The sequence below is a fragment of the Lepidochelys kempii genome, chromosome 3 (assembly GCF_965140285.1).
Source record: "Lepidochelys kempii isolate rLepKem1 chromosome 3, rLepKem1.hap1, whole genome shotgun sequence".
Lineage (NCBI taxonomy): Eukaryota > Metazoa > Chordata > Testudines > Cheloniidae > Lepidochelys > Lepidochelys kempii.
In genome coordinates this window covers 90,712,511-90,734,807 of record NC_136382.1, presented here as the reverse complement: position 1 = coordinate 90,734,807, position 22,297 = coordinate 90,712,511, and the positions used below count along the sequence as shown (strand labels likewise).

Below are 22,297 nucleotides of genomic sequence, written 5' to 3'. Positions count from 1 at the left end.
TGAAACCTTGAAGTCTGAGCTTTTAGAAACATAAGATATAAACAGAAAGTGAGCCCCAAGGCTGTTGAGTGCTAGCCCCTACCATCACAAGCAATCCTGTCATAGAATTGCACTCATAAACTTGTCCATCATTCTTCAAACTAAGTTGTTTGCCTCCACAATGCCTTTTGGGAGGCTGTTCCAGAACCTTACCCCTCGGATGGGTAGAAACCTTCTTCTCATTTACAGCCTGAATTTGTTCAGTTAAACTGTTCCAGTTTAAATTAATGCTTCTTGAACATGAATGATCAGAATTTTACACACTATTTTTAATGAGCCCTTACCAGTGCCTTGTACAATGGTATTATTACTTCTTGCTCTCTCTGGAAATGCCTCACCTGATACATCCTGGGATTGCATTTGCTGTTTTTACAGTTGCATCACACTGTTGGCTCATAGTCACTGATTGACCCACACACCTAGGTCTCTCTCCTTCTCTGTTGCTTAAAATTGATGAGCCTCCTTCTTGGAGCAGAAATTCTTTCTTATTAGACCCTAAGTGCATGATAATTTCATCCCATTTCTGTCAATCTGGTCTTCAAGGTCATCCAGATCTCCCTGAGTAATATTCCGATCCTCCTCTGTGTCGACAATGCCTCCCAACTTTGTATCAGTAGCACATTTCATTACCACACACTCCTTTTTGTGCCAAGGTCATTAATAAAAATATTGACTAAGATTGGTTGCAAGAACGATCCTTGAGGAACTCCACTGGTAACCTCCCTCTAGCCTGATTATACACTTTTCAACACAACCTGTTGCCTCTTCCCCTTTATTCAGTTCCTAGTCCACCTGGCATTTATTCCAGCCTCCAAGACAGGAGCTGTGCCCACCCTCTCCCAGAGGGGGCACTAGAAAGGTATAGCCTACTACTGTATCCCATCACACTGAGGAGTCCAAAAGGAGTCCCCGATAATGTCACGGCAAACCTGGTGGCGGAACTTTGTGACTTTGTCCTCACCCATAACTATTTCACATTTGGGGACAATATATACCTTCAAATCAGCGGCACTGCTATGGGTACCTGCATGGCCCCACAATATGCCAACATTTTTATGGCTGACTTAGAACATCGCTTCCTCAGCTCTCGTCCCCTAATGCCCCTACTCTACTTGCGCTACACTGATGACATCTGGACCCATGGAAAAGCAGCCCTTGAGGAATTCCACCACGATTTCAACAATTTCCATCCCAACGTCAGCCTCAGCCTGGACCAGTCCACACGAGATCCACTTCCTGGACGCTACAGTGCTAATAAGCGATGGTCACATAAACACCACCCTATACCGGAAACCTAATGACTGCTATTCCTACCTACATGCCTCCAGCTTTTACCCAGACCACACCACATGATCCATCGTCCACAGCCAAACTCTATGATACAACAGCATTTGCTCCAATCCCTCAGACAGAGACAAACACCTACAAGATCTCTATCAAGCATTCTTACAACTACAATACCCACCTGCTGAAGTGAAGAAACAAATTGACAGAGCCAGAAGAGTACCCAGAAATCACCTACTACAGGACAGGCCCAACAAAGATAATAACAGAACGCCCTAGCCATCACCTTCAGCTCCCAACTAAAACCTCTCCAACACATCATCAAGGATCTACAACCTATCCTGAAGGACGACCCATCACTCTCACAAATCTGGGGAGACAGGCCAGTCCTAGCTTACAGACAGCCCCCCAACCTGAAGCAAATACTCACCAGCAACCACACACCACACAACAGAACCACTAACCCAGGAACCTATCCTTGCAACAAAGCCCGTTGCCAACTATGTCCACATATCTATTCAGGGGACACCATCATAGGGCCTAATCACACCAGCCACACTATCAGAGGCTCGTTCACCTGCACATCTACAAATGTGATATATGCCATCATGTGCCAGCAATGCCCCTCTGCCATGTACATTGGTCAAACCGGACAGTCTCTACGTAAAAGAATAAATGGACACAAATCAGATGCAGTAGCATCACTTGGATACTGATCCACAGTAAGTAGGATAATGAGTAGTTGTGATACATTAACAGAGAGCAACCATTGTAGAACACACAGAGAGCAACAGTATGCTAATCATTAATACTTCTTTATCAAAAATAGCTTTTTAAAATAAACTTTCATCAAAAATGATTTTCTAAATTTTATGAGGTTTATGAAAACTGACAATCCAAATTTTGTTTTTTTCCCATCTTAGCCCATTTTTTTCCCTTTTCAGAATGGAAAGGGGGTGGTGAAAAAAGGTGGGGAAAGAGAGGGAAAACTGGAAAACAAAAATTTTAAATAAAAACGTTTTGTGAACTAAACCGAAAAAAAAAATCAGTTCTGTTTCCACAACTTTGAAATGAGCATGTTTTCAAAATTTTCAAAAATTTCATGATTGATTTATTTATTTATTGCCCATCTCTACTAATCATATACAAATGGCCAAAAATTCTAGAAGTGGAGTGTATGTAACTTCCTCCTCCTCCTGACACCCCTTCATCGGGTGCGTAGGACCCACACTACATTTGGGGGTGGGCAGGATCTTGAGGGGATCTACCTGAAGCTGGGTAGAGCCAAGAAACAGCCTTTTTAGGTCTCCTTAATTCATCCCTGTGGTATATGACCTCCTTGGCAACCTGAGGATTTTCTGACAGAAAACCTCTCCAAAATGAATGCTACTGTTTACAGCATACATTTCTCTGTGACTTTTACCACAGAGCAAGGATTAGGGCACAACAACAGACTAAAACCATTGGCAGTGTAACTACTCTGAGAATCATGGTGGGAAAAACAAAATCCAGGCTGCCACTCCAAATATTGGTCCAATAATGCCCTCCTCACACAAAGTCCATGGAAGGAAGGCCCAGAAAATTCAGAACAGAGTTTCAAAATGAACCTTCTAATTTGCGTGGGTTTTTTTTCACAGTCATGGGCAATTATTGATGGTAGCGACATTTACATGGAGGTTCAGTGTCTCTCTGCTGTACATTTGGCTACCCATTGACATGAAGTATTTCATGTGATATAGTTCTGTGGATTTGGCAGAAAGTGTTGTTGGTGAGAGTGGCTATTCCCTGCCATTCACAATCAGAGCCATCATGTTCATGGAGGTTATTTCTGCAGAGTCAAACAGAGAAGAGATGATACGCCCATTCCATCTAACAAAATATAGCTCAGACCAGCTTGTTTTTCACGGATTTATTGCCTTTCAGGCTCAAAAAGCAGAGGGCATGATCTGGCCCTTTACTTACTCAGCACGTGATCCAAAGCCCATTGAAGTCAATGGAAGCCGGGCTTTGGATCAAGCCCATCCAAACACGTATTTTATACCAAGATGTTAAACAGTTCTCAGAAAATGGCTGTGAGGAAATGCAGTCTGGAAACAACTTCTTCTTTCAGGGACTGCTCCAAAGCCCACTGAAGTCAATGGGACTCTTTCCAATATCTTCAATGGGTTTTGAATCAGGCCTTTAAAGCTTTTTGTGACAAAATTTTGGACATGGTATTTCTACTAGTATTTTACATGGTTTGAGATTCATATGCCTTGGGTTAGAAGATATTCAGGATATGCTTTTACAGAGTATTCCAAATTTACATCAAAATATTTGACATATGTTTCATATACAGCCCAATAATATATTACTGTAAGTACACAGAATTTTTGTGCCCAACATCCCATCTATTTTATTAAATCTATTTCAGGGCTCTCTCTCAGCTGTTTGTAAGAGTATTGCATTAGTGGCATCAGGGAAATACCATGAGCCATTTGAACTAAACACAGGCATCTGGTGAGGTGTGACGAGCTTTCAGTGCAGCCCTTTTCTTTTGCTACTGTTTACAGGTGAAATAGGAACAGTGTTGTTGGCACTGTAGCTAGCTTAATTGACTCAAGGCAGCTAGTAAGCAAGTGAAACAGAAACATGGCATTAGTTGCTTTGTTGATCCCCTGCTTTGTGATCAGCTTTGATGTCACCCACTCTTGCCAGAATGCTGACAATTTTGTGGGTGCCAGTTCTCCTGGGGACATTGTCATTGGAGGTTTGTTTGCAGTTCATGGCAAAATGCTACATCCAGAAGAACACCCCATGAGACCAGTGATTCAGAATTGTGCTGGGTGAGTAACACTGCAAATAATACAAATGAAATACCGAGACGATATAACTGAAACTACTCATGAGCAGACACCAAAAATGCTTGATAAATTGCATTTCTGAATAATTATTTCTTAAAAACAGGTTAGTCTTCTGAATCCTCCCAGTAAGGGGGGGGGGGGTGCATAGCACAGTGTAGTGTAATAATATGCTCCCCAGAAGATACTGTGACCAGTTGAACTTGGGGATGACTCTTCCTCTGATCACCTGGATCTATTTACCCCTGGAAGCAAATGGCATTGGAGGTTGGGGATGAGCAATCTTTTTCATTTCAATTATAATTTTAGCTCTGATTTGTTTTTATTTGCTTAAACAGTACTCTAATGTATTATTATTTATTATCAGTAGTGCCTAAGAACTCTAGTCCTGGACCAGGACCCACTGTTTTGGGGTCCTGTACAAACACAGAACAAATAGACAGTCCTTGTTCCAAAGAGCTTACAATCCATCGTAGTACCTTGCTGACAACCTATAGTAGTACCTTACATCTTAAGTACTGGCCATATAATAATATATCATTTGAACATGTTGTACTGGCCAGCACTCTAGATTGTATATGTTCTAAATTATAGTATATTCTTTTTAATGAAGGTGGAGAAATTGACTAGGGGAGAGGCTGTGCTAGATTTGATTCTAATAGGGAGGAACTGGTTGAGAATTTGAAGGTGGAAGGCAGCTTGGGTGAAAGTGATCACGAAAGGATAGTGTTCATGATTGTAAAGAATGATGGAGGAGAAAAACAGAGTAAAGAAAATGGACTTTAAGAAGGACAATTTTAGCAAACTCAAAGAATTGATAGGTAAGATACTATGGGAATCAAGTCTAATGGGGAAAAAAACTTTAGAAGAGATGGCAGTTTTTAAAAGAGACATTATTAAAGGCAGAAGAGTAAACTATCCAAATGAGTAGGCAAGATAGGAAGAGACCGCGCTGGCTTATCCAGCTTATCCAGGAGATCTTCAATGACCTGAAACTCAAAAAAGAGTCACACAAAAAGTGGAAACTAAGTCAAATTACAAAGGATGAATATTAAAAAAACAACACAAACATGTAGGGACAAAATGAGAAAGGCCAAGGCACAAAATGAGCTTAAACTAGCTAGAGACATAAAGGGTAATAAAAAAACATTTTACGAATACATTAGAAGCAAGCAGAAGACCAAGGACAAGGTAGACCATTACTCAATGACAAGGGAAAGACAATAACAGAAAACACAGCAATGGCCAAAATGTTAAATGCCTTTTTCTTTTCAGTTTTCACCAAACGGGTTATCAGTGATTGGACGACTAACAAAGTGAATATCAGTGTAAATGGGACAGGATCTGAGGCTCAAATAGGGAAAGAACAAGTAGACAAGTTAGATGTCTTCAACTCGGCAGAGCCTGACAAAATACATTCTAGACTGATTAAGGAACTGGCTGAAGAGATCTGTGAGCCATTAGCAATTATCTTTGAGATCTCGCAGAGACTGGGAAAGATCCCAGAGGACTGGAAAATTATCTATCGATAAAAAGGGGAATAAGGACAACACAGGGAATTATAAATCAGCCATCTTAACTTCGGTATGCAGAAAGATAATGGAACAAATAATCAATTGTCAAACAATCAATTTGTAAGCATCTAGAAGATAAGGTAATAAGTAACAGTGAACATGGATTGATCAAGAACAAATCATATCAAACCAACCTAATAATCTTCTTTGACAGGGTAACAAATCTTGTGGACAGGAGTGGGGGAAAGCAGTAGATAATATGATATTTCTCAACTTTGGTAAGGCTTTTGATACTGTCTTACCTAACCTGTTCATAAGCAACGTAGGGAAATACAGCCTAGACAAACCTACTATAAGATGGGTGCACAACTGGTTGGAAAACCATACTCAGAGAGTAGTTATCAATGGTTCACAGTCAAGCTGGAAGGGCATATCAAGGGGTGTGTGCAGGGAGTGTGGATCCAGTTCTATTCAATATCTTCATTTGGATAATGGCACACAGAGTACACAAATAAAGTTTGCAGATGATACCAAGCTGGGAGGGGTTGCAAGTGCTTTGGAGGACAGGATTAGAATTTAAAATGATCTTGACAAACTAGAGAAATGGTCTGAAATAAATAGGATGAAATTCAATAAAGACAAATGCAAAGTACTACATATCAGAAGGAATAATCAATTACACAAATACAAAATGGGAAATGATTGCCTAGGAAGTAGTACTGCAGAAAAAGATCTGGGGTTATTGTGGGCCACAAACTGAATATGTTGCAACAATGTAATAGTGTTGCAATAAAAGCAAACATCATTCTGGGATGTATTAGCAGGAGTGTAGTAAGACACAAGGAGTAATTCTTCCACTCTACTCAGCACTGATAAGACCTCAGCTGCTGTATTGTGTCCATTTCTGGGCACCACACTTTGGGAAAGATGTGGACAAGTTGGAGAAGAGTCCAGAGGAGAGCAACAAAAATTATTAAAGTGTTAGAAAACATTACTTATGAGGAAAGATTGGGTGGGGGGGAAGGGTTTGTTTAGGCTAGAGAAGAGAAGACTGCGGGGGAGACATGATAAGACGTTTCAAGTACGTAAAAGTTTGTTATAAAGCGGAGGGTGATAAATTGTTTTCCTTATCCACTGAGGGCAGACAAGAAGTAATGGGCTTAAATTGAAGCCAGGGAGATTTAGGATAGATATTAGGAAAAAATTCCTAACTGCAAGGATAATCAAGCACTGGAACAAATTACCTTGGGAGGTTGTGGAATCACCATTGAAGGATTTTAAGAATAGGTAGACAAATACATGACAAGGATGGTCTAGGTCAGGAATCAACAACTTTTGGCATGCAGCCCACCAGGGTAGGCCCCCTGGTGGGCCGGGTTGGTTTGTTTACCTGCCGCATCTGCAGGTTCAGCTGATCGCAGCTCGCACAGGCTGCGGTTTGCCACTCCAGGCCAATGGGGGCTGCGGGAAGTGGCAGCCAGCACATCCCTGGGCCCGTGCCGCTTCCTGCAGCCCCCGTTGGCCTGGAGTGGTGAAGTGGCCAGTGGGAGCTGCGATTGGCCAAACCTATGGACGCGGCAGGTAAACAAACCGGCCCGGCTTGCCAGGGGGCTTACCCTGGTGGACCAAGTGCCAAAGGTTGCCGATCCCTAGTCTAGGTAATACTTAGTCCTGCTTCAGACCAGACTAAATGACCTATTGAGGTCCCTTCCAGTTCTATGATTCTATGATTTTCACTTTTGCAGCCTGAATCTTAATATCCTTGCTCAGTCCTTATTCAGCAAAAGTACCCACTGAGAACTTTGATTAGTGAAGAGCTTCAGTATCTGGCTATAGATTTGGGGCAGAATTTTGAAAAGCACCTGAGGGAGTTAGGAGCACTTGTCCCATTGAAAGCTATTTGCTCCTAATTCATTAGGTACTCTTCAAAATCCCACTCTGGGTCTTTTATGAAATTCAATAAAATACTATTTCAAGGATCTCATTTTGAATATATAAATGATAAAGAAAAACCAGTACTTTATGTTTCAAACACACATTATTTGGGTTTCAAATACATATTTTTTACATGAAAATGGATTATAATTTTACACACTTCAAACACCTACTTAATTTATGCATTTATTTTGCTGTTTGTTAATGTTCTATTCATAATACTCCTAGTGGCTGTTTATGACTACGACTTTGTCAGACCGAGTAGTTTTCCTTCATGCTTTTTTTTTTTTAAATCCTGGTACAAACCCTCAATTTTCACTTTGAGTTCTAGGTTCAAAAGAACACAAAATCTAAAAGTGCAAAGCAGTTGAAATATTCAGGTGTCACCTGGTTTTGCTTCACAGTTATACAACATTTCAAATTTTGATCAATTTTGATGTAAAATCATAAATTGTCCCAGGTCCACTTGAAATTGATTCCAGCTTCACTCAAAGCTTGGCCAAGTGTGGAGATGAGGTAGTGTTATTGTGAATATTTTGTACATCGCTACTTATGATTAAGTGTCTGATCCAATGGGAATCTTTCCACTGACTTCAGTGGGCTTTGGATCAGGCCTTAAGATCATCCACCCAAATGCTATATGGGTTTCAGATTGGGTCTCAGAAATGTTTATTTCCCTAGAGTCTTTTCTCTTTTCTGTTTAAGACCATAAGAACATAACAGCTGACACACTAGGTTAAACCAATGGTCCACCTAGCCCAGTATCCTGTCTCAGACAGTGGCCAGTACCAGAGATTCAGGGGACATGCACAGAACAAGGCAATTTTGGAGAGATCCATCCATCTTCCCCTCCCGGCTTCTAGCTGTCAGAGGTTTAGGGTCACCCAAACATCTCTGACCATCTTGGCTAATAGCCATTGATGAACCTATTCTCCATGAACTTATCTAGCTCTTTTTTAAACAGTTATATTTTTGGCCATCACAACATCCCACAGCAATGAGTTCCACTGGTTAATTGTGCATCGTATGAAAAAATACTTTCTCTTCAGGCGTATGTTTAAGGATAATGCTTCAAATAGAAAATTATGCCCAAATCCTCAGGTGATGTACATTAGCAGAGAGCTCTGAATTCAACAGAGCTCTGCTGATTTACACCAGCTGGGAATCTGGCTGATTAATGTATATAGTTTGACAATTGAGTAGCAAGGTATATTCTGCTTCTCCATGACATGCTAATTCTTATTTACATTGTATTAAAGGTTTTGTGTTGGCTTCCTAAATCTCACATTTGAATGTGAGACAAAACAATCTAAATTTAATATTTTCCTCCCAAACCAAACAAATCACACATAATAACAATTTTGACATTTCATTTTAGTAAATGTCAGGGGCTAAAGACGAGGGTTGGGAACTGCCTTTGTTCCAGCCTTGATTCTGCAAATCTTTACTTAAAGTAACAATTCTGTTTCATGACAGTTTCGAAATTCAAGTGTTTCTTCAGACTCTTGCGATGATACATGCCATTGAAATGATCAACAATTCAACTCTGTTATCTGGAATTATACTGGGCTATGAAATCTATGACACTTGTGCAGAAGTTACAAAAGCCATGGGAGCAGCTTTGAGGTTCCTGGCTAAATTCAATGCTTCCAAGGACACAGTAGAATACAAGTGTAACTATTCAGACTACATACCAAGAATTAAGGCTGTCATAGGATCCAGCTACTCTGAAATAGCAATGGCAGTTTCAAGGATATTGAATTTGCAACTAATCCCACTGGTAAGTTTGGGGCAGTATTTTTTATTTTGAATAGAGGACCAAATGTAGGAGTGGTATAAGTAGGTGCTGCGCCAATTGAAATGAATGATAGTTGCACATGCTTATGCCAGAGTGGGATTTGGCCCAAAGACTATCTGTTGTCTTCAGGAATCAAAGAGGGAAAGTGCTTCAGGGTTCCCTCTAATTTTTCCCATGCATGTTCAAAATGAATTTTGTGATGTGCACTATCACCTCCATATTGGTGCACGTAACAAAGTTCACGTAGTGGGGGTGGGACCGAGGGGTTTGCAGTGTGGGAGGGGGATCAGGGCTGGGGCGTGAGGGCTCAGGCTGGGGGTGTGGACTATGGGGTGGGGACAGGGATGAGAGGTTTGGGGTGCAGGCTGCCCCAGGGCTATGGCGGGGAGAGAGGACTCCCCCCGCTCTCTCTCCCCACCACAGCACCTGGGCTGAGGGGGAGAGGCCCCTTTCCCCACCATGGCAGGTACGGGGCTGGGCTGGGGCCGGGGGGAGGGGCACCTCTTCCCCGTCTGTAGCAGGTCCAGGCTGGGCTGGGCTGGGTTGGGGCACCTCTCCCGCAGCTATGGCAGGTTTGGGGCACCGCGAGCTGAGGTTGGGGGAGGGGCGCCTCTCCCCCCCAGCCGCAGCAGGTCCGGGGGCTGGGGGAGAGCGTCTCTCCCCACCTCTCCCCACCGCAGCAGCTTCAGGTTGGGGCCGCAGGATAGGAGCCTCTCCCCCAGCGCAGGTCCGGGGCGGGGCTGGGCTGCGGCCGGCAGGGAGGGGCGCCTCTCCCCACTGCAGCCCTGAGTGCCTGCGTGGCATTTAATAGGCTGCTACGTGGCGGCATGGCTGCGCAGCTTAGAGGGAACTTGGGTGGCAACCTGCCAGCGCTGACACTGCAGTCACTCTCTTTCAGTCGTTCAATGGAAGGGCATAAAGCCAGAGCTCTGAAGGGAGTTGTTCATTTGCCCTCTAAACCACAGAGCAGTGGCACATGATGATTTGGCCCAATCTGTCTAACTAGAGGGGCTGGGGAAACTGAGGGCCTGATCCAAAGCTCACTGAATCAATGGGTGTCTCACTTGGTCTTGGGTGACTATGTTAGTGTCTTGTCCTGTGCTGGAAAAAGACGAAGACCTAGTTTGGGGATAAATCTGGAAATTCTCCTCTCCCGTTCCGTAGAGCATCCAAGGATTGGTGGAGCACGTGGTGCTCCAGCCACATCCTCCCTGCAGCCAAATATCCTTCTACGTCCCTGACATGGAATCCATGAGACTGGAATGGAATCACAGAGACTGCTCACATGTTTAAATTTAGGCGCATGCTTCAGTACCTGCCTTTGGGATGCTCCAGTGGTGCAAAAGGGGTGGAGTTGGGGCCAGGATCTAGTCCTGAATGCACTGCTAACAGTACGGAACACATCACTTTGACTATAGGATAGGACATAGTAATTAGAGAGCTAGGAATAAGATATATAAGATCACTAAATCCCTCCTTCTGCAATGATAGGAAGGGATCATGTTCTCCAATTCCCCTATTGGGCACGTAGCATATATTAAATTGATCCTAAACTTCATCTTAATCAATAGGCAGGTTATAGGAACAAATCATACATTGGCACAGGGGAATGGGAAAGATGACCTAATAGAGGCTTTTCCCATCACTAATTTCTATAATCAGCTAACAATTGTAATAGTTGGTATCAAGCAGCCTGGTCATCCTTCCCTTGTTGGCAAGTTTGGATTTATTGTGACAGTTAAGATGCCAATATTATGTGCAAAGGAATATGTGCAAAGGAAAATCCCAAAAGACAAACGGATTAAAAGCTACTTTGGTTTAAGTTAAACTTTTCCACTCATAGATATCCGAGTTATATTCCATGGCATCAGTGCATCAACCAGTTTTATAAAAGAATTTGTCTCACTCTTTCTGGGACTACACTTTCCAACTATTTGCTACTATTTTCTCAGGGATGTTCCTCCAGTAGATATTGAGATTGTATATATTTTTTAAATTAATTAAAGTTCTGATAAATGAATATGTATCTGTGCAAATTGTTCTGCCAGGCTTGATGATAGTGTTGCCCTACAAAGACTAAGGATACCAAGAGTCTGAAAAGTAACTATTTGAATACTTCCAAAAATTTTGATTAACGTCTTTTAATAGGAGGTTGATGTCATCTGAACAAAGTTTATCTGTAAAATAAAATGACAGTACTAGTGTAGTTGTCATTTCTTCTTTTAAAACCAGATCCTCAGCCATCATTAAGATCCCTTTGTGCTACCAGAATAGGACAAAGGATCAGAACTGCAAAGGTATTTAGATGCCTAAAGATGCAGATAGGTGCCTAGGCACTGTTGAAAATCCCACTAGGCACTTGTCTGCGTCTTTAGTTCTTTAAATACCTTTATGAATCTGGCCCAGAGTCCTCACACCAGCCCTAAATAGTCAGCTCATCTTTCCCCTGACATGGAGGAATCCTCAGCAGGCTTTGTATCACCCACTCCAATTGTCTAGCAGACTGGGAATGTTGGGGACAGGAAAGGGGTAGGGAGGAGGGAGGTCCAGGTTATGACAGGGTGGAGGTGGAGTGTGATGAACTGGGTGATCCTGGGCTGCTGGAAATGTCTCTGAAGCCCCCAGCCAGCCCCAGGATTGGGGGAGGCACAAAGATGGCTTAGAGCCACCTTTGCCTCTCCCATCCTCAGCTGCATCAGGCTCAAACTTGGCACACCTGAGGATTAAACCTTTAGTACAAAGCACATGTTCAAAGAGCAATTTTTATAGCTTTGGATCCCTTGGCATCGACTCAGAATTCACAGTTTCTGTAACCGAAATGTTCTGTCCCTTCCTAGGTTAGTCACGCATCAAGCGCTGAAATCCTCAGTGACAAAATCCGCTTTCCTTCCTTTTTACGCACTGTGCCTAGTGATTTTTATCAGACGCGAGGAATGGTCCGCTTGATCCACAGGTCTGGATGGAACTGGATTGGATTAATAGCCACCGATGATGACTATGGGCGTTCTGCTCTGGAGAGCTTTGGGATACAGGCCATGGCGAACAAGGTCTGTATCGCTTTTAAAGAAATGTTGCCAGCCTATCTCTCTGATGGCACCATTAATGCCAAAGTTAATCAAGCACTCGAGAAGATTGTCAAGGAAACCAGAGTAAATGTAATTGTTGTCTTTCTCAGACAATTCCATGTGACAAAACTATTTAAAAAAGCAATTGAGAGGAACATACATAAAATCTGGATTGCAAGTGATAACTGGTCAGCTGCCGTCAAGATTACTAGCATTCCCAACATCAAGCACCTTGGAACAGTTGTGGGATTTGCATATAAAAGTGAAAACATGTCTACTTTTCATGATTTCTTGAAAACCCTGCATTTGCAAGCCACTGAAAACAACATGTTCTTAAAAGAATATAGCGTACTTTTGTCAACCTGCGCACATGTGGAGGACCAGGATTTGAACAAGTGCATTTCAAATTATTCTCAGGAGAATCTGATCTACCAGGCTGGGATACGCAGTCAGATCTGGAGAGATGATTTTCTGATGGCCAACATTGAGCCAGGATTTATCCAGAGTACTATGCTCGCAGTCCATGCTATTGCATATGCTGTACGGGAGCAGTGCAAAGACAGAGACTGCAAGAATCCGGTTGCTTTTGCCCCCTGGGAAGTACGTTTATGATACTTCTGCATTTCCTCCTCTATGAACACCATTCATTCCCTAGTTCTTCTTTGTTGCCCATATTCACTAGCTGTGCACTTCTGTCCTCTTGTTACTATGTAACCTACTCTCTCCCACCAGAAATCTGTTCCCTGAATTGAGGTACGTTTAGTCCTTCCTTCACCACTGCTGTGCCAATTTAAACCAAAGTTTGTATACTAGAGATTGGTCAGACATCTTAGATACAACCAGAACGATCTAATCAATTAAATTTTTAAGAAGGTAAACAGCCACTACTTTAGTATCTGAACATCTCCCAGGTACTAAAAACCCAGAGGCTGCATACCAATTTAACAATATGCAGTGGATGCTCTTGACGATTATTAGAGAAGAAGGAAGTTCTTCAAAGCATTTACCACTTTCTCCCAACATTACTTCCATCTTCCCTGGGTTCAGTTGTCTTTCATCTGACATGAACCGTCACCTGAAAGTCAAACTGAAGCGAACCATTCTTTTGTGTGTGTGTATGTGTTAATCCTGATTTTACACTGGAGTGAATGGCAGGGAAAGCAGGCCCTGGTGTATTTGGGATGGGTGAAGTATTCTGCCTAATACCCATCTGTTTTGGGGTGTGGGTAGAGTAGGGAAAGAGCAGGAGAAATCAGACAAATAAACCTGACCTGACCTTTTACCTGAAGTGCCTGGTCAGGCCTATTCACTTCTACACACTTTTACTGAGATAGTTAAACAAAGCTCATTTAAAAGGCAAACAAACTCTGAAGCACCCTGACCTGTTGTGACCTGTTATCCCAGGTCAGGGCAGGTCAAACCAAGATAGAGATTGAAGAAAACATCAACTTTTTACATACACTTGTAAACACAAAGGACCTGGTATAAGTGGCTACAACTTTATTAACTGCAGTGGAATTGCATTCATATCAGAGCTGAATTTATAGTCCAAAACCTATATGGCATCTGAATAAACCTGTTTAGAGTCCAAGACATAGAGGGAGTTGCGAGAGTTGACTAAATATGCACTGCTTTGAAAATGTATCCTTCAGGGTTCATGCTTAAGCCCCACAAGCAGGCATATTCAAAGTTTAGGCTGAAACGGAATCTTTAGCACATCTCCCTGTACTGAGAAACCACAAGGTCAGTGGAGATTCAGTCTTTGCAAGTAACTGGTTCCAGTTGACATATGATCCTAGACAAATCAGAAAGAGATAATTATTCAAAAGTGGTCTCTAATTTGGGATTTCTCTGTTTCTGGGTACCTTGCATAAGACATCAAAGGCCTGATTTTCAGAGGAATTGAGTTCTGATTTCATCTGGATTTCTAGGCACTCAAGTTGGACGTCAAAAAACCCGAGGCACCCAAAGTTAAAGGCTGCTTTTGAAACTTTGCCCTCAGCTTCTTAGTAACTTAGGGCCTGATGCTCCTCTCACACACACCAGTGAAAATTAGGCATAACTCCATTAAAGATAAACTTTGCACTTACACCAGTGTAGCATCAATGAAGTTACAGTTACATTAGTGTAACTGAGAGCAGAAACTGGCCTAACACGTTTGCATTTGAAAGAATGGTTCTTTGATTTTATTCAAGTAGAAGATGTTTGTATAAGAAAATGTAATGACTTGAAAAGTTGTTAACTTCAAAATTCCCTCTCGGCCCCATACTGTAACCATGGCATTAGATGACTGTCTTAATCAGAGTCGCAGTTGAAACATATTAGAATTGGATATGGATCTGAACAATCCCAGAGCTTTGGGAGAGTTTGGATCTGGATCCATATCTGAGTCTAAACTCTGTCCATCTCTACCTCAGATACAGCTGAACAATAATGGCTGGCATCAGCCAGGACAAGCTCTGTACAAGAGGATCATTCTTGAAGGCCTTCTCCATTGCTTGTCAGCAGGATCTTCTCCTTTCCGCATTGTACCAAATTGTCACAAGCTGGACACGCAATAACATGAGCATTTGTGTGACTATATAAAGTAATGATAAGAAAACTGCTTTTTATGTATATAGGTCAAAAGGGACCTGTACGATTGTCTTGTTTGGCCTCCTGCCTAATGTAATTCTGTGGCCTGTGTTATGTATGTCATATGAGATTATCATAATGGCTGCTCCTGATTTTAAGATTTTTATGTTCCTAAAAGCAGTATTTCTTATCTTTATGCAACCATATAAATGATAAACTATATCAATTTTACCAAACTGAAATGATATTGTTGTGTTTTCTTATTTTTACTGCTTCAGCTGCTTGAAGAACTTAAAAAAGTAACATTCACTGACAATGAAAAAGAAGTTCATTTTGATGCCAAAGGAGATCTTAACATGGGATATGATGTGCTCCTCTGGAAGGAAATCAGTGGCCATATGGTGATCACTGAGATAGCAGAATATGACCTGCAGAAAGATGACTTCATCTTCAAGGATGAGGAGAAAGAAATAGAGTTTTTGAATTTTAAGGTATCTGGAGGACACACTGTGTTTGTATTGTAAAATGTGAAACTGTTAGTGAACAAAATATGGTTTGGGAAGTTTGTTCCATGCCCTTGCCCTTCTCCTGCAGGATCTAGCACTTGGGGTATGTATTTAATATTCACCTCTCATGTACTTAGTATTATTAGTGAAGACTCCTCCCGGATGTCAGAGTTCAAATGCTCCATTACTTTAGGGACAAATTCTGTCACCCTTGTTTACTCTAATACCTTGATCTGAGAATGGTCTCAATTATTTCAATTGAAACACTACTGAGATCCAGCTCCTCCTATCGATGCTTTCATATTTCACAGTTTACAAGTTACATCTGTCCTAAAACTTCTGTTGATAGTGTGGTTCTAATTTAAAAAGTAATTATGTAGAAATGTCAACGTCTTATGCAACACATCTATTCCTTTTGTTTATGATCACTCTAGTGACAAAATAATCCTTTGTTGCTCTTTGCTTCTACTAGCCCCAGAGTCAACACAGCTAAAAGAGCGTGTGCTAAAATTGTGTTCCCTCTGGTGCCTTATCGATAGAACTGTTGTCCAACCCCATTGCTGTTTTTGGGGATTGTGCGGGAAACAATCCCAATCAGTTACATCTGGACAACATTATTATCTTCAGTGGAGTTGCCAGATGACACGGAGGGCAAAATTTGATTGCCCAGCTGAGACTGAACACCTAATCTGATATAAACCTTTATTACTGATGATGATGATAAAGAAAGTACCCAAAGGTCAGAATCCGGGTCAAATTTTCAAAAGCATCAAAATGACTTAGAAGCCCAAGTCCCATTAAAAAAATGACTTATGGGATTTGCAAGATTATCAGTTAGAAACTCCCCCATCTTTTTACTTCTAAAATGAGTACATATAGAAAGTATGGAGACAATAAACATGGAGCCCTACAATGCAATTTTTACAGAGTCATTCATAGGTTGCATTAAAATGTTGTTTAATAGCAAAGAGTTTGATCAAACTGTAGAATGTTCTAGATGTGTTCTAGATGTGCCTCATTTGTGTTTTGTTTGTTTTCTCCATAACATTGCAGAAAGTTAAATCAACATGCTCCAGGAAATGTAGACCAGGGCAAATGAAGAAGGTTTCAGCCAGTCCACACACATGCTGCTATGAGTGTGTGAACTGCCCAGAAGACCATTACACTAATCAGACGGGTAATTAATTAGGATCCAGATAAAACATTTGTTTTATTCATGTACAATATATGTTTTGGCAACCTGGAAAAGAATTGTAATGAGATAAATATATTTGTCTACATTCAGTGCCATAAATACACAGGGCAGGAGTATTCGGCACACAACTCAGTTTAAATTATTTCTTTTAAATCAGTTCTTCCAAAGCTAAGGTGATTAGATGCCCCAATTCACTGGGTTTGTGAGACAGTCCTGCTATCATAGATGGTTCTATTTAAGGTAGAAATGGCTTGAATCCAAAATCTGGATCCAAACACCCTTGAACTTCAAGAAAATTCAGACCCAGATCTAAACTTACCCTTTATCTAACCCTGACCTCTCTGGACTGAATCAAATCTCCAATCCAAATAGCCCCAAATTTAGGATCTGATTCTACAACTGGATCCATGTAAGTGGATGTCTTTTGACTTCATTAAGGCACCACTTGGGAACAGGGGATTAATCACGTGGATCCAATGATAGGATCAGGGCCTAAGTTTGCATCTCTGGATCACTTCTCCTTAAAACTAGAACAGGGTCCTCCTGGTCGTTCTGCAGTACATCCATGTCAATATAAGTACTGGTTTCAGAGTAACAGCCGTGTTAGTCTGTATTCGCAAAAAGAAAAGGAGGACTTGTGGCACCTTAGAGACTAACCAATTTATTAGAGCATAAGCTTTCGTGAGCTACAGCTCACTTCTTCAGATGCATATCGTGGAAACTGCAGCAGGCTTTATATATACACAGAGAATATGAAACAATACCTATTCCCACCCCACTGTCCTGCTGGTAATAGCTTATCTAAAGTGATTTCCAGCACAAATCCAGAAAGGAAGATGATGTCTGTCTGTATCTGTACAAGTTTTTTCATGCAGTTGATAGATTTCCACTCCATACGGCTAAATGCAGTGCCTTGCATAATGCATAAGCTTTCGTGAGCTACAGCTCACTTCTTCAGATGCATATCGTGGAAACTGCAGCAGGCTTTATATATACACAGAGAATATGAAACAATACCTATTCCCACCCCACTGTCCTGCTGGTAATAGCTTATCTAAAGTGATTTCCAGCACAAATCCAGAAAGGAAGATGATGTCTGTCTGTATCTGTACAAGTTTTTTCATGCAGTTGATAGATTTCCACTCCATACGGCTAAATGCAGTGCCTTGCATAATGCATAAGCTTTCGTGAGCTACAGCTCACTTCTTCAGATGCATATCGTGGAAACTGCAGCAGGCTTTATATATACACGGAGTATGCATTATGCAAGGCACTGCATTTAGCCGTATGGAGTGGAAATCTATCAACTGCATGAAAAAACTTGTACAGATACAGACAGACATCATCTTCCTTTCTGGATTTGTGCTGGAAATCACTTTAGATAAGCTATTACCAGCAGGACAGTGGGGTGGGAATAGGTATTGTTTCATATTCTCTGTGTATATATAAAGCCTGCTGCAGTTTCCACGATATGCATCTGAAGAAGTGAGCTGTAGCTCACGAAAGCTTATGCTCTAATAAATTGGTTAGTCTCTAAGGTGCCACAAGTCCTCCTTTTCTTTTTGCGAATATAAGTACTGTGGGTATTAGTTTTGGTTACCAAACACATGTTTTGTCTGTAATGGGAGTACTGTCAGGTTAGGGTATAAAATAATATCTCCTAGATGCACGAAGGATGAGGACTTCAGTACCTGCTGTCAGTACCAGTACCTAGTGTTAATAAAGCTTTTAAACATGGGGAGTGAAGAGTAGAAGAGGAAAAGGAAAGAAGTGGGCTTAAGAAAGTGTTCAATACCATACGTTTTGAACATTCTGATAGCAACCAGCAGTAAACTACAATCCACCCTCTTTTTATGCTGTTCATAGAAACCAAAGCATTTGCAAAATTTCTCTGCAAAGAATTTTACAGGTATGTTCAACAGAGCTGTGCCAAAAGGTAGCCCAGTTACAATAAAGTTAGACTTTTAAAGGGCAAACTACAGTAGCATCTGTCCTCACTATTGTATTTTGAAAAGGTGTCTGTAAAATGAAAGTTACTGTAGGTGTAGTGGGGTGGTCAAAGGGGTTAAAAGCAGCCAGGGAGAGGGCTGCTGCTGGGGAAAAGCTGATTGGCCAAGCAGCCACAGCTGTAGCCAGTGCATTCAGGGCTCAGCTGCCCCTTATAAGAGGGCAGTGAGCCAGAAGGAGGAGGGCACTCTCTCTCTGCCTTTAGAGGGAGAAGAGCCTGGCTGCTGGGGAGTGTACCTGAGGTAGAGCAGGGATTGGGGAAAGCTAGAGGAGCTGGGGAGCTCTGGCCTGGAAACCCTGCAGGCTTAGGGTAAGACCACAAAGAGTACTAGGGTTGCAGGGGGCAGCCCACGGGTAGGCAGAGGCAGCAGGTTCAACCCCCCCCCCCTTGCCTGTGATGAGTGGCTTATAAACTGCAGTCTGACCCAGTGAAAGGGGGCTAGATGGTAACTGGGCAGTAGCCATATACTGAGGCAAGGTGGGGATAGGGGGTTCTGGGTTCCCTGGGGAGGGGAGACCCAGACCTGTGGGAGTACTACCAGGGGGCAGCACCCTGACCTGAAAGGGGCACTGGGGTCCAGGAGGGACTTGGGCCCAGCAGCAAGCAAGACACCGGTGCTTGCAGAGGATGCTCTGGAGGCTGGAAGAGCTAATTCCCTGAGAGACCAGCAGGAGGCACTGCAGGGGTGAGTCTCACACCATGACAGCAGGGTATTCAGAAGTTTCCTACACAGAAGAAATAGAATTTTGAAAGGAATGATAGTTCCAAGTATACAGGAGGTAACAGGTTTAATTTAAAGGGTATTATTTTGGGTCCCAGATAAAACATTTGTCCTGTTCTAGAGCTCAGAACAAACCACCTATCTCTGATAACCAGGCTACTTTGGTCTTGCTCAGTAATCTCCACTTCTCTCCTTTTAGATATGGATTACTGCTTTCTGTGCAACAACAAAACTCACTGGGCACCTGTGAACAGTACTACATGCTACAAAAAGATAGTTGAATACCTCAGCTGGAATGACTGGTTTGCTATTTTGCTAATAATCCTCTCTGGCCTTGGAGTTGTGTTGATTTTTGCAATCAGCACAATATTTACTAGAAACCTGGATACCCCTGTCGTAAAAGCATCAGGTGGTTTAACTGTTTGTTATGTTATTCTCCTCTGCCACTTCTTCATTTTTGCTAGCACCGGCTTTTTCATTGGTGAGCCAAGGGAATTCAAATGCAAAAGCCGGCAAGCTTTCTTTGGCATCAGCTTTGCACTCTGCATCTCGTGTATTTTAATGAAGTCACTGAAAATTTTACTGGCCTTCAGCTTTGATCCCAAATTACAGAATTTTCTGAAGTGTCTCTACAAACCTATTCCTATTGTGGTCACCTGCACTGGAATTCAAGTTGTCATTTGCACTTTTTGGGTAATATTTAGAAGCCCATTTGTTGAGCAAAAATTCTTTATTCGAAGAGTTATTATACTGGAATGTAATGAAGGTTCTATTGTGGCTTTTGGGGTCATATTAAGCTACATAGCTGCTCTGGCCTTCATTTGCTTCATATTTGCCTTTAAAGGCAGGAAATTACCTGAGAATTACAATGAAGCTAAATTCATAACCTTTGGCATGCTCATTTACTTCATAGCTTGGATTACATTCATCCCTGTCTATACAACTACGTTCGGTAAATACCGGCCAGCAGTTGAGATCACTGTTATTTTAATATCAAATTATGGAATTCTATGCTGCAACTTCCTTCCTAAGTGCTACATCATTCTTTATAAGCAAGAAACAAACACAAAATCTGCATTTCTTGAAATAATTTACAATTATTCTTCCAAAAGTGTAGGCAGCCTTACTGTTAACCAAATTTCTTTGGAGTCTAACTGTACAAACCCCCAATATCCCATCACAAACTCTTGTTGTAAATCTGAAAAAAACTCTGTGAATGGCAACTGCCACTTTGAAGTCTCCAAACATAGTCTGATAAGAGAGAAAGTTCCTCCGAAAAATGCTGCTGGACCAATATCAAGGAAGAGATTGTCTAGCATATGACTGTGTAGCACTGGAGTAGCTAGATAAGGAAAGAGTAACTTCAGTAAGCCAGATCTTCTCAAGGTCTCCTGCCCCTTGGCTCTCCCCAAGGCCTTGTCCAGCCCACAGGGGATGTGGCCTTCTAGGATGCATAAACAGCTGCATATTGGTATGACAGTTCAGGAGAAGCTTCCCCCTGCCCCAAACAACAATAATAACCCAACACAAAAACAAAACACCACCAACCATCACATCCTATCCTCAGGCAGAAAGAGGAGAGTGGAAAATGCTCAGACACCAGCGTGATAAGTAACCAAAGTCAAAGAGACAGGCCTGTAGCAAAAATGAAAGCCTTCCCCACAGTTCTCTATCTGCATTTATTGTCAGTCCCCTTCTCTCCCACAAATCCTCCCACACAAGGCTGTAACTCCTATGCATGAGGAGGGAAGACCGTGTCAGGAGAACCTGTCCCAGATTGCTTGTCCAGAGGTGTTGACCTTTTCCAAATAAGGGAAAACACTGTGTTAAAACATGATAATAGCACTTACTTCAACACTAAAGAATTCCCCTATCTCATTTGGATAAATCATTCGATGGCTGGGATCAATGAAAAATGTCATGAAAATTTTAGCTTTTATAATACTAGTAAAGAAGTCAGATCTTGAAAGAAAAACAACAATGAACTCTTTCTGACACCAAGCAATAGCACAAAGTTTGACTGAAATTAAATAAGATTGTAAAGAATACTTAGTTATACCATTAACCTGCAAAATTGGAAAATATCACTTTATATTTTAACTTCTACACAATGGTAGTCCAAAATTACACAGATTTTGTAAATATAACTTTTGGATAGTGGGCCTGATTCTCACTTTTACTGCCATAAATCTAAGTAACTTGAAGACAAAGAAGATCAAAATCAAGCCCACTGATTCCAGTGTCATTTTACTTACATCTTTATTCACAATCTACTAAACATGAAAATGAATACTTTTATATTGTACTTTTGTAGTGTTTTAACAGTGTATATTAAAACAAACCTTTGATTTTTGTGCTAAAATAGGTAATGCGGTATGTTATTTTTCTTATTATAGATCCCTTTCAACAATAAGCATATGCTATACAGTGATTTTGACATGAAAATGTACACTCATTTATGAGTGTGAATTATATGGGTGCAATTTATGTACAGGAATGAGCAATTGTGAGTACAATTTGAGCCTGATTAAAAGTATATATGTATATATGATTGTCATGTATGAGCAGCAATGTGTTAAGAGTTCTGTTCTGAATGTAAAACATTTTGTATTGTAAATCTGAAATTGCTGGAGTTTAGCTGCTTCTGCAACAGCAAAACTCATGAAAAAGAGAAAAACAAAGCTCATACTATGCTGGTCATTTTTTAGCATCTGGCCAGTCAAAGGAAGCAATTGGATAGACCACTGTAGGCATATATGTATGTTGCTTTCAGAAATGTTAAGATTAGAATATCTTGAACATATAAGAAAATGATATG

The 22,297-nt window shown here is 41.4% G+C and overlaps 1 protein-coding gene across 2 annotated transcripts; it reads left to right on the top strand.

Moving 5' to 3' along the window:
- The first annotated feature begins 3,810 nt into the window (after nt 1–3,810).
- Nucleotides 3,811–22,297, top strand: GPRC6A (G protein-coupled receptor class C group 6 member A). Of its 2 annotated transcripts, none has more exons than XM_073337136.1 (6): nt 3,811–4,148; nt 9,089–9,392; nt 12,248–12,457; nt 15,328–15,540; nt 16,609–16,732; nt 19,679–22,297. In XM_073337136.1, the coding sequence occupies exons 1-6, from the start codon at nt 3,955–3,957 to the stop codon at nt 20,800–20,802; spliced, it is 2,169 nt and encodes a 722-aa protein (XP_073193237.1). In that variant the 5' UTR covers nt 3,811–3,954; the 3' UTR covers nt 20,803–22,297. The 2 variants fall into 2 exon arrangements, with proteins under 2 accessions (XP_073193237.1, XP_073193235.1); XM_073337134.1 differs by having other exon boundaries at nt 12,248–13,075.

What these genes read in the sequence shown, in the direction of transcription:
- GPRC6A (XM_073337134.1), top strand. Translation starts at nt 3,955, where the DNA reads ATGGCATTAGTTGCTTTGTTGATCCCCTGCTTTGTGATCAGCTTTGAT. An exon ending in TAGAGTTTTTGAATTTTAAG is followed by an intron (nt 15,541 to 16,608) that starts GTATCTGGAGGA and finishes ATAACATTGCAG; the next exon opens with AAAGTTAAATCAACATGCTC. An exon ending in CCATTACACTAATCAGACGG is followed by an intron (nt 16,733 to 19,678) that starts GTAATTAATTAG and finishes CTCTCCTTTTAG; the next exon opens with ATATGGATTACTGCTTTCTG.